The sequence below is a fragment of the Ixodes scapularis genome, unplaced genomic scaffold (assembly GCF_016920785.2).
Source record: "Ixodes scapularis isolate PalLabHiFi unplaced genomic scaffold, ASM1692078v2 PGA_scaffold3__209_contigs__length_174095766, whole genome shotgun sequence".
In the NCBI taxonomy this organism is placed as follows: Eukaryota; Metazoa; Arthropoda; class Arachnida; order Ixodida; family Ixodidae; genus Ixodes; species Ixodes scapularis.
In genome coordinates, this window is record NW_024609868.1 from 80191873 (window position 1) to 80203299 (window position 11427).

At 43.0% G+C, this 11427-nt stretch overlaps 2 protein-coding genes across 3 annotated transcripts in view; both read left to right on the top strand.

The window, feature by feature from the left end:
* Positions 1 to 6653, top strand: part of LOC8051682 (transmembrane protein 268) — a 33675-nt gene extending 27022 nt beyond the window's left edge. For both annotated transcript variants that reach the window (XM_029986206.4, XM_029986207.4), the window contains exon 10: positions 3653 to 6653. In XM_029986206.4, the coding sequence (XP_029842066.1) occupies positions 3653 to 3883 (231 nt within the window). In that variant the 3' untranslated portion in view covers positions 3884 to 6653. The remainder of the gene's footprint in view (positions 1 to 3652) is intronic.
* Positions 6654 to 6885: 232 nt separating this feature from the next.
* LOC8051681 lies at positions 6886 to 9649 on the top strand. Its single transcript, XM_042292785.1, has 3 exons — positions 6886 to 6937; positions 7069 to 7112; positions 7793 to 9649. Exons 1-3 carry the CDS (start codon positions 6886 to 6888, stop codon positions 8864 to 8866), a joined length of 1170 nt encoding a protein of 389 aa, XP_042148719.1. The 3' UTR covers positions 8867 to 9649.
* The last annotated feature ends 1778 nt before the right edge of the window (positions 9650 to 11427 follow it).

Consider the following 11427-nt stretch of genomic DNA (forward strand, 5'->3'; position numbering starts at 1 on the left):
TGCATATAAACCCCACCCCCAACTTACTTCTCTAAAGAAAACAACACAAAGATATCCCTCGCACATTATCCACATAAGCTGCTCGAAGCAATGTCCAGACTTTGCGAGCACTTTTCTAAGCTCTGGGTATGCACCAGTCTTCGAACCTTGGAATGGTCTATGGTGACGGCTTGCAGTTTGAAGACTTTCCTTCCTCCATTCTTGCGCGCAGGACTCCTTAATGTCGTAGTTCTGGCCTGCCGTTCGGCTTCCGATGACTGCCGCCGAGCCCAGCTCGTGATGAACAGACAGGGATTGAACGAGGTGTCAAGATTGATGTGATCTGATGGGATACGACGACTGTCGGCGGCGTATCGGCACTCGATGGCTCGGCTCAGCCGCCCAGCCAACAAACAATGCAAGATTGGCTATTTTCGGGGCCAGCTTTCTTTGGCATTCGATCCGGGGCTACAGAGCCGAAGCATGCCATTTCACTGCGCAGCTGAACAAAGTTCAACCAAAATAACTTGCTGGGTGTAACTTGTTATTCAATTAAAAATTATAAAATTGTTCTTTTTAGATTTGATTTCACAGTGTTTCTCTAATATTAGTCAGGATGTGCCAAGCTTATAGTATTTCTTTTTCTAGTTCTGGGGTTTTCTTGGTTTAAGTTTGCTGTAGCTTTTCTAGTTCCCTGCAAAACAAACATGGCGTTTTCTTTGTGTGCATCGACGGGCATCGTCGGTATATAGTATCAACGATATCTTCTGTGAGGTCACCCTTTTGTTCGTCCCGTATTGATTTTCACAAAGTTTGGCAACCAAAAGTTGTCAAAACAAACCAAGCAAGTGGTGTGCAACGTGCACGCGCAAGTGAGACGGAGGGAGCCGAGCTGGGGGGGGGGTCTGGCATAAGTGAGCAGGGGTGAGGATTGAGTCCAGGATCCCTGGGTTCTGCAGCGAGAGCTTTCGCTATACGTGTTTCTGAGCTGTGGTACGCCACCTAGACGAACGCCCACCCCTTAGGGCCATTAGTTACTGAATGAGATCCAAATGAAATTTGACTTCGTGCTGTAGCGTTTGCATGCTCCTATTTCGGGGTATCGCACCCACGCTACGATTTTTCAGCACCAGAAGAGCTTATGTATAAACAACCTGAAAACTGCAGCGCCGATGAAATTCACGGCACTTCTTAAATGGCCGCTGTATATCTGCGTCGGTCAGGAGACAGAAAAGATTTGACGAGGTCGGCCACGGTGTAATTTACCTTGTAAGTCAGTTAGAAGCTTTAGTCCAAGTGTTGGCTTGTGTTTAGAAATGGGCAAAACGTAAGAAAAGAGACGCTGATACTATTCCTGCATGCTCGGTGATCGCGGTTGAACACCCCAACGAAGAGATGAACTGTAGCAAATGTGTGATCTGTCGCATCGAAACCCAAACTAAAACCAAAACCATAAAAGTCTGGAACTACTTGGCGCAATAACACAGAGCCATTAGCTCCGCCCCCCAAGCTTTCTCTTCATTGCCACAGAAAGTTGAGCCCGAGTGTAGCCGAAGAAAGGTGGAGTAAGGGAGAAGAAAAAAGTCCGAAGAGAGACTGAAGAAGAGGTACTTTGGAAGATGTGTCCCTACAACTTCGCGTGCACTGCCATCAAACCGCACTTCCCCCGAAATTTGTGTATAACCCAGATCCCTACTTTGCCTTTGAATGTAGTGAAATTTTGATGCAGGTAATATGCTAGGAGATGCGCTATACTGGGTGTTTGCCGTGAAAGGTACACTGATGTGGTCTACAGATGAGTTGTATAGGCAGGGGGACATAACATAGGGAGCTAATCATCATGACAAGTTAGATTTGTTCATTAACTTTTTAATTAGTGAAAATAGCATATGGTTCTTATTAGAGACATGCTGAATGTCATCCGAAACCACTAAATCAGTCAATTTGAGAAAGATTTGAAGCATGTGGTAAGCTTGAGCACACTAAATGTGCCCCTGTGCTTACTACAGGCTAAAAATCTTCCTAAAATTAACTGATTTAGCGGTTTTAGTTGATGCTCAGCAAGTTTCCAATTGAAACCATATGCTTATTTTTACTAATTAGGAAGCTTATTATCACGTTTTAGTTAATTTTTTACTTATCTTGATGATTAGCCCCCTAAATTATGTTTCCCTGGCCATATAACTCAGCTGAACAGACCCCAATAATGTACCTTTTGCGACTTAAAAAAAAAACATTGTTCTAATTAAAAGCAAACACCCTGTATAGTATAGTTGTTTGAGCAATCATGATTTAGCTCTTGGGGGTTTGTGGTAGTGGCTTCCCCTCCCCCCAATATGCATGCTTCCAAATGTGTGCATGCAAAAGTGGCACTTCTACAAATATAGGGTGGCTACGGCATTTCCTGTGCCGTAAAACTATCCAGAAATATTGGCACTTGTTCATAGAGAGTTTAAACTTTCATAGGATGTTCGTTTAGATGGTGGATTTTACATTATAATTTTATAAAAGTTCAGGGTGTAGTTCTCTCGTAAGAAACAAAACCAGCAAACTTTCTGAAGTCAACAACGGCCGTATTTGCAGACGACAGAGTTAAACCCCAAACAAATGAACAATGAAAACAACCGCCACTTGGCGGTTCCCATAGCAACCGCTGCGGACGCTGCGATGTAGCGGCATGGGACAGGTTCACGTTACAGCGTCCGTGGCAGCTGCTATGGTAACCGCCGCACATCGTCAGTTTCTTCGCTGATGTGTTTGGGCCTTTGGCAATGAATTTTACTTGTGGCCCCATCTTATGATAGGTACTACGACAGACGGCGCACTCTGTTGCCTACTAGCTGCGCCTATTGGGAGATGGCGCCACAAGTTACATTAATCGCTAACTCGGTAATTTTTTAACACCTCTGCCTTTGACTTTGGCAAGTTTGTTGGTCTCATTTTTTTCACAGGGAGAGAACATTGCCTTGATATTTTACATGGAAAAATCTACCACCTAAACACATACTCGGTGAAAGTTCGAGCTTTCTGTGGGCAGACGCTGATTTTTCCGGTTCATTTGACAGCATAGGAAATACCTATTGTGGCCAGCCTATACATCAGAAATAACTTTAGAAAGTTCAAGCGAGGTGAAACGTTAATGTGAAAGTTCGCTTACTTGAGGCTTCATAATTAATCGGGCGCAGGACAGTACAGATAGGTTTTATCTAGCAACCACTTTGTCAACTGACTAACAGGACCTTTTCAAAACAAGAAAGCTGAGTCCTAGTGAAATGTTGGTCATTTTGTTGAGATGGTTTCAGAATTATGCAATGTGATGAGCTAAAGTGTGAAATCTGCGCACTGGCCTTTAGAGCCCTTGTTTGCCAAGATCTTGACTGTCATTCTTTCTTTTCTTTTTAGTTTGCGATTATAAGAAAGTATGGACCTCAAAGAAGCCTTGTAATGAGGATTGCAATGTCCCTTGCTTTCCTTTCTTTTTAGACACTAGTCTGACTCGGTTGCATAGGAGACATACTCTGGAATAATGCGTAATGCTTATTTGAGGTCTTTGTCCAGATGATTCACAGCTTCGTGGTCGTCCGATATTTAGTAGTTAGCTCCAGGTGCAGAAGGAACGTTCTGGACTGAATCAGACTTCTGGTGCCTTCTGTTCTCTGTTCCTCCCCTGCAGAAGTATGCGGAGAAGCTCCTGCTACGCTACAGCCAGCGCTGGGTGAAGGAGTTTGTGCGCAAGCGGCTAGACCTGAACATGCCCGTGCACCCCGACGGATTCGAGGACGGGCCCTGCCCCCCGGCGCCTCCGCGTCACTGCGCCATGGCGCGCTGTCCGTGCCAATTCATCGAGGAACACCTACGCTTTAAGCCCCTCACAAAGTGCAGCCTCTCGGAACTCTGCTTTTGACCCTCCCCGCCATGTCTCATCTTGTCGGGTCGTTGAAGAACTGCGACGGGTGACGGCTTACGCTCTCCGCCCAGGTGTTTGCGGAAAGCTCGACTTTGTATCTCTGGTTTTTGTGGCGAGTTTCATCTTCATTGTCAAGGCGTGTCCTTTGTTCATATGAGCATCGGCATACGCCTGTACCTTGTCGGATCGAAGGTAACGTCTGAGCTCCTCTTAAAGTTGGCCTGGGGAGGATCTAACTTTTTTAGAGGGAGTACGATAGACTGCAGCTTGACTTGCTGGCTTGTTTTTAAGCTTTGCGTCAGTTTCCTTCAGGCTCTTGACTCGAGCGTGTCTTTAGACAATTGCAACTAAAGCTAAGGGGCGTTATTGTTGATCATGCCAATACAATCAGCCGCCTTCATTCCCTAGAGGTGCCGCTCGGCATGGAAACTAACGAGCAATTCGATTTTCGGGTACACTAGCTGAAGTAAAGTGCATGGCAGCGTTTAGTAATATGTGGAGGATTTGGAAAAGAAGAGTGATTTTTGTTCTTGGAAGTGATGGAGTTCTGTGGAGCAGCTGACAGGGGAGCTGTTCCAGCTCCCGTTTTCCCCAAGCGAGCAAGCAGCATTTAACTGAGTGGATGCGATGCAAACACCGAGCAATACACCTGTAGTAATCTCAGCCTTTAGATAGTCAGTGGAAAGTTATCAGCAACCGGAATCTTACACACTATATGATCTGTTCCAGCTAAGGGGCTTCCATGACCGAACAAACAAAAGTATTAACAGAGACTTCGAAAGGAAGCAAGGAAAACTAATTTTACTCTTATGGTGTTGTCAAACATAGAAATGCGTTATGGGTGTTTTTTTTTTTTTTTTCTTTTTCTGGGGATAAAGATACATTCACAGGTGTTCACAAATAGGCTAGTTTGTGTACTGCACTGTTGGGCTTGCATTGTGGCTAGCTGGACTGCCAAGTTTGCCATTTTTTGTTGGACAGGACATTGCCAAATGGGTACGCATATGAAATTAATCTGATTGGAATGATATTGTCCTTTTGCAAGCACATGCTCTATCTCATTTATGATTTGTCTGTTTTTGGAGTGTTCTGCAAATTGAATTTTTATTCTGTGCAGCTGACTTTTGGTTGTGCATCCTCATGTCATGCTTTTTTTACCCTGGTGTTTTTCTTTGTTTTATCACCATTAACTGAAAAGGCATAATTTTCTTTGCAAGAGACTGATGTATGGAAAAGTTCCGTGAAAGACCTATAGAATGAACTTTTGCCCAGTCTTTATCACTTGCCAAGTATAATTTTGCTTTTATGGTTTTACATTTTGATTGCAGTCACAATAGCACTTCTTTCTTTCAGATGCCCTATGAGCACGCTAGTTCTTGTTTGCAATCCCTTTGTTCAAAGGCTTCTGCAGTTCTTTATGTACATGTTATTTCAACCACAATGCAAGCCAGTGTTAACATGGATGCAAATGTTTTGTGCTACAGTACTGTTTGATGCAGAGTGAGTTTTACACTGTACAAGTTTTGAAACAGATGACTTTAGGAAGATATGCAATGGGCATTGAATCCCCAGTAAGATATCAAGATTCTACCAGCATACTGGAAAACCCTTTACTTTTTTATCACATTTTTTTTTCTTTGTGAATTGTGCACAGCACAGTATACATAATTGTGGTTGTTCAATTTCGCGATTTTCATGTACTAAGTTTATGGTCCTCGCTCGTGGCAGTTGTCTATGTGCTCTTGAATGTAGGAAACTTTGCAATTTACAATAGCTTCACTGGGTGGTTTCTAGAGCAAACTCAATAGAGCTTCCCCTTTGCGTAGACAATAAGACAAGTCTTATTTGATAGCTAAGGTTGTAATGTTTCTGTTATAGCATTACATTTTTTTTTATTTTGCTAGTACCTTTGTATACCAACTGGTTGTGAGATGTCCCCCAAAACGTGTTGATTTATCTGTCCTAATAGTCTGTATATAAAAGCATATTTTAGTATGACAGCTTTGGATATAAAACAGTGGTGGATGGGGTGCGTTTTTACTGTGATCTAATATTTATAGAGTGTTGCATTTAGAGTGATATTTTATGAAGCGGTTAATTAAGAAAGACTAACATTGTTGTGTGCATGTTTTCTCTGCTAGGTTAAGGTGCAGTGAGCAATTCACAGTAATGTACATCCTTTATTTGTTATTATGCTAGTGCTTATGCTTCATTCATATTTCACAGCAGAAAGAAATGCTGCTTTGAGAATTTGTGCCTGCTGCATTTCATATGAATGGCCTTCTCTTTTATGTGCTTGTGTCTTATTGCATGACATATATGCATCAAATTGATTTTTTTTATGCATTTAGTTTTTTGGCTTTACATTTTTCGTTTATAAAATAAAAGAATTTACTAATTTTTTTTTTAACTTGTGAAAAATACATTATGGCGCACATTATTTAATTAGTGCGAATGCAATGAATTATTTTTGTGAACCAACTTTTCATTGCTATGTTCAACATAAATGGTCTCACAGTTCAACATTCTTTTATGATATTGCGTAGAACAAAGTTTCACTGGAACTTTTGCCGCGTTCTGTTTCTGCTTCCGCACTCTTATTTCTGAATGGTGGAAGTTGCAACCAGCAAGTTGCATCCGTCTCAATGCTGTATATCTTCGGTTGTATCTTTACCTAACATTGGCATCATGTCATGTGCAATAAGCATGGTGTTATCTGGCAATAACTCTGGATCTCTTGTCTCAATAAACACTTGTTGCAATCGTCTGCAAGTTTTTTTGCGAAAATCGAAACTAATTTTAGAGTTTTTCATCGTTCATCGTGGCTAAAAAAAAAAAAAAAGGGCATATGTCAGAAGTATTGGTTTAAGATAACTTTGGATTAATAGGCTTATAAAAACAGTCGTGCAAGATAAATACGTCACAGGTAACCCTCACGCAGTTGAAAATTGTTGAAAACCCCTAGTTTCGTTAGTTTCGGCCATTTCTGCTTATGCGCCATGCTAGAACCGGCAACGCTGTGTGCGCGTTACGTCATAATGGCGCGGAAAGGTAGGGCTGTTTTTGTTTACTCTGACGTCCGTGTTTGGGCGCGTTATTCACCTAAACATTTCCGCCAAGAGTTGTTATTTAACGCACCGAAATAAGAACTTGATTGTGGCAAGTAACAGCTCTATTTCTAGAGCAGCGCGAGGTCCACCTCTACCCGAAGTCTACGTCAGATGAGGTGAGAAAGTCGCCGCAAAACAAATGTCTCGGGGGAGCTGTCAAATCTTCAATCGGATTTCTTCCTTTCTTATTCTCGTTGAATTTAAATTTTACTTTTTTTTATTTTAGCACTGTTTGGCTTGCACGTTCATACGAAGCCGAGGAACGTTTGGACTCTGAAACTTGTACAATAGGATGCGCGCCGAGCAACTGAGGAGCTTTTATTGTTGCTGTTAGCAGCGGCATGTCTGTGGTTCCACAGCCGCGAAATTGTTCTGGGATAGAATTTAAGCAAATATTCTCGTCACCGTAAAAACTGGTGTCAATCAGTCGTTGCACATATTCGCTCGACCATATGCTACCGCGTGCTTTTAGGGAAATCTTCAGAAAAGGTCTGAACGACAGGCATCGTTTTTTTGCTGAAAGCCAGCGCCAAGCGCAGGTGCTGTCCGCAGAGAAGCGCTGGTTCGCTTCACGATCACTCGTATGCGCTGTGGGGTCGTCTCCAAGCTGCGAGTCTTTCCAGAAAGGTTGTCATTTCACACTTAAAACTTTCAAATTAGTGGGAGATGAAGGAAAAGTAAAAGAAAGAACACATGCATTAAAAGGTGGAACGTCGGCTGTTCCCATGTCTCGCTCTCTTCGTTTATCATACTATCGACAGAACTCTAACCGCTTTTCTGTTGTTTTTGTTTAAAGACAGTGCCCGCTATGGACGCCGAAGAGGATCCAACAATGGCCTCTACACCGGCCGGTTTTGGCAAAGCATCCACACAGTGCAAGCTCCTGGAGACAATCTTCGAAGATCCAAAACACGGGGCCGATGGAAGAGAACGCCTCACATCGGTAAGAAAGTACAAGCGCTTCATTGATTTCACCGTCGGTCCAACTGCATCAAAGAAGTGGAAGCGAAGCCAGAAAGCGCGCAAGCTGGCAGTTTGCCGACAGTCGCTTTTCCAGCATCAAGGCCACCCAGAAGTGTTTGAGTGTCCTCAAGATGCTTTTACGAGACTGACGCAACGGAAAACGCGCGTGAGAGGTCCTGCATCTGTGTACCAAAATGGGACCGACCATGCTTTAATCGCCATTGACAAAAGGCCAGCCTGCTACAACAACATGGGCGGTGGTGCCTGCGCAGCCGTTGACTCCGTGCATTCTTTGAGCCAAAGTGAGTTATGCTCGCAGGCAGGATGCAACAACGGCTCTTTTGAACCGAACTCGAGCTCTGGCTTGCCGGATACGCTGATCGTTTCGAGCGGAGACCTCTTTGTTGAAGAAGCAGCGACGGTGGAGTTGCCCCTCGGATGTGCAAGCAACAATGGTGCCAGCATCGACGTGGAAGTCAGGTCTAGCATCGAGGACCTGCTTACGGCTGTCGTCGTCTCCAGCCACGGTTGTTCTCTAGATTACCAGAGTGTGCGTGCAGGCGACGTAAAACACTCCAGGTCGTGTAACGGCAACGCTGGGGGCGCGAGCCCGGACGGATTACTCGAGGTGCGGCCAACGGCGGAACCGAGGAGGGCACAGAGTAGAATGCGTCTGTCTGCAAGAAGAGGGCCGAGGAAGCAAGCGTCTGTCTGGGCTCCGAGGCATCCGGTGGACAGGAGTGTCGAGGGAACCGTGAGTGAGCTCATTGCCATCATCGAGGCAACGGACAACCTCTGCGAGGGTGTTGTGGAAGATTGTAGCCTCTCCAGCTGCAATGTAGATAGAGAAATTGTCAATCAGCTGCTGCATTCCTTCGTGGAAAGGGTTCCCGAGAATGTGCCCTAGCTTCGCTCCTGTTCTGGGAATGCTCCATCGTTCTTTCTTAAAAAGATTTTTTAGACTCTTTTCTTTTTTTTTTTTTAAGGTAACTTTTTTTTACTGTGTGGGAAGAAGTCCTAGAGGGGTTGGGGATTTGATGATCAGCCGCACCAAATGTCGAGTCAAGCGTGCTACGCGACAATGTACATTGCATTTCCTACGTATTGTAAGACGGCAAATGATGTTGCACAAGCTAAGTTGTTCGGCGTACTTGGACGTAGTTAACGTTAAACAGGAAAGGCATTTTGCTTGTGGTCTAGTCTAATGAAGTTTTTTTTGTAATATAATTTTACTATTGATAAAGAGATGGAAGGGTTGTGCCTCTAATCATATCCTTTCAGATGCAAAGAACAAATACAAGTTACTTGTTTGCTTTTGATCGGGTCAATGAAAGATTATAGGATTTTGAGACTGTGAGGTGCAAGAAATTCAGTTTGCGAGCAAGCCCTCGCATGACCAAAGCGCTGCACTCCAGCAATGCATAGTCCACAGTCTTAGTAAGTGTTCCAATTTTTTAAAATAGGACGTAGACAAAGTTTAAATTTGTCAGTGTAAACTTTCAGCTGTTTGTAAGAAAAGTTAGTTAAGTTTAATGGAAATGCAGATGTACTTCGAATTTACCCGTGTTTAATGGAAATGCAGATTTACTTCGAACTTGCCCGTGCTTAATGGAAATGCAGATTTACTTCGAACTTAACTGTGTTTCTCTGACATATTGGTTTCCGTGAATAAAAGCTCTTGCCTAATTTATAGCAGTGAAAGGTTAACGGATAATTCTCTGAGAACACTCATGTTGGCTGCTGAAGTGGATTTGTAAAAAACGGTTGTTCTCGTGTAACCTTGCTCACTTTTTTATTTTTCTGATATTAGTTTTTTCATTTTCCATGAAATTTGGGGTTCACAGTTCAAGTCTACTCTTCAGTAATTACATTTTAATGCAATGCAAAAATGAGCTTGCACTATAAACTTTAATGTTAAAAAAAAACAAAAACGTAGATTTAGGAAGAAAAAAAATTTTTTGCATGCTTAGTTTATTAAGCAACTTTATAAAGTGTAATGTAACATTCCATTAGAAAACAGATTTTCTTAAGGAAGCTCTATTCAAGTGAAAGTGTGACACACTAAAACTGATGCATTTTTCTCAACATGATGTTCTCAGATCAGGTCACTTTGAAGGTTTTGAAGTGCTTTTTTTTTTGTTTTTAAAGGGCAGCTCTAGGGCGCTTTTTTCCGGCTTGAGCGGCGTCGCTGTCGTCGTAACTGTGCGTTGCATTACGGGATGTTTCCCATAATGACATCACGATTTTCACGAGTGACGTCACAAGGGAGGAGGAGAGGCATACCCTCCTCTCCGTGCACTCTCCTCCTCAAGGGGTGCGCTCTAATTCGGCATTACAGGGAATTGTAAACGTCTCATTTTTTTTGACAGCCATAAACTTGGTTTTGTTGGATTAGTATTGGACAGAATATATACAGTAAAGCTGTATCTTTTTACTGGAGTGTAGTTCACACGTTCAAAGAAATTTGGAGGTCTACATAATGTTGTGCAGTTCCATACTTCAGTTCCTTTAGAATAAAATGAACATTGCCAGCTAAAGAGTCTAGCATGGCGGCCAAGTGTTTTGTTGTTGCTAAAGGAAAAATGCTCTTGTTTCACAGGAAATGCTCCATATATATTTGTTTTTAGTAGCTCTTGACTTGGTACAGCTGCCTATACTTTGTTCCACCAAAAGTGTGATCGATGCAGAAGCCACAAGGGAGCTCGATTCTTCGAACACCCCTCCCATACACACAGACACTTGTGCCGCACAAGTTGTCCGAGGTGGCATGCTTGCGCTTGTGGTTTTAGCCTTGCTTGGAGTTACAATGAAACTGAGTGAAAAACTACTTATAGGTCTTAAATTTGCTCCTGAAATTGTGCTCACAGTAAAACTGGATCAAAATCTGACAGTAAAAATAAAAAGTGCACTGCACGGCTTAAGACGAGTAAGCACTGGCGCCATCCCTCAGGTAGTTCTGGAACATTTCCGATGTGCATATATATTTTATGCTTCATTCTTTCACCGTGTGCTAGAAATAATTCTGGTAATGTTACGAGCAACCGTTTCTTGTAGACGGTGCATAGATTTTATCTCGCAAGTGCAGCAAAAACCTTGAGCCTAGTTATACCCGGACGGGAAGTGTTTCGGGGCTGCATACCGTAAAACGGTGCGGCAAGAGAACGGACGAAGCGCAGGAACTGACAGGACCAAACGCCAACTAGCAACTGGATGTTTATTAGAAAAACGCATAGCTTCTTCTTCGATGTGATCGACACCTCCCATCCTCCACGAGAATACAAAAACATTCTCGACCCCAAACGTCCCGGTCCTAGATTTAAAAAGCTGCCTCACTGTCCGGCAAGGTCATAGACGGTTAGCTGACACATGATACTCCTTTCTTTCATATTTTATACGCCTCAACTCTCTCTTGTTAGTTGGCCATTATGTTTAAACAAAATGGTAATATCACCAGATAAGGGTTCACAC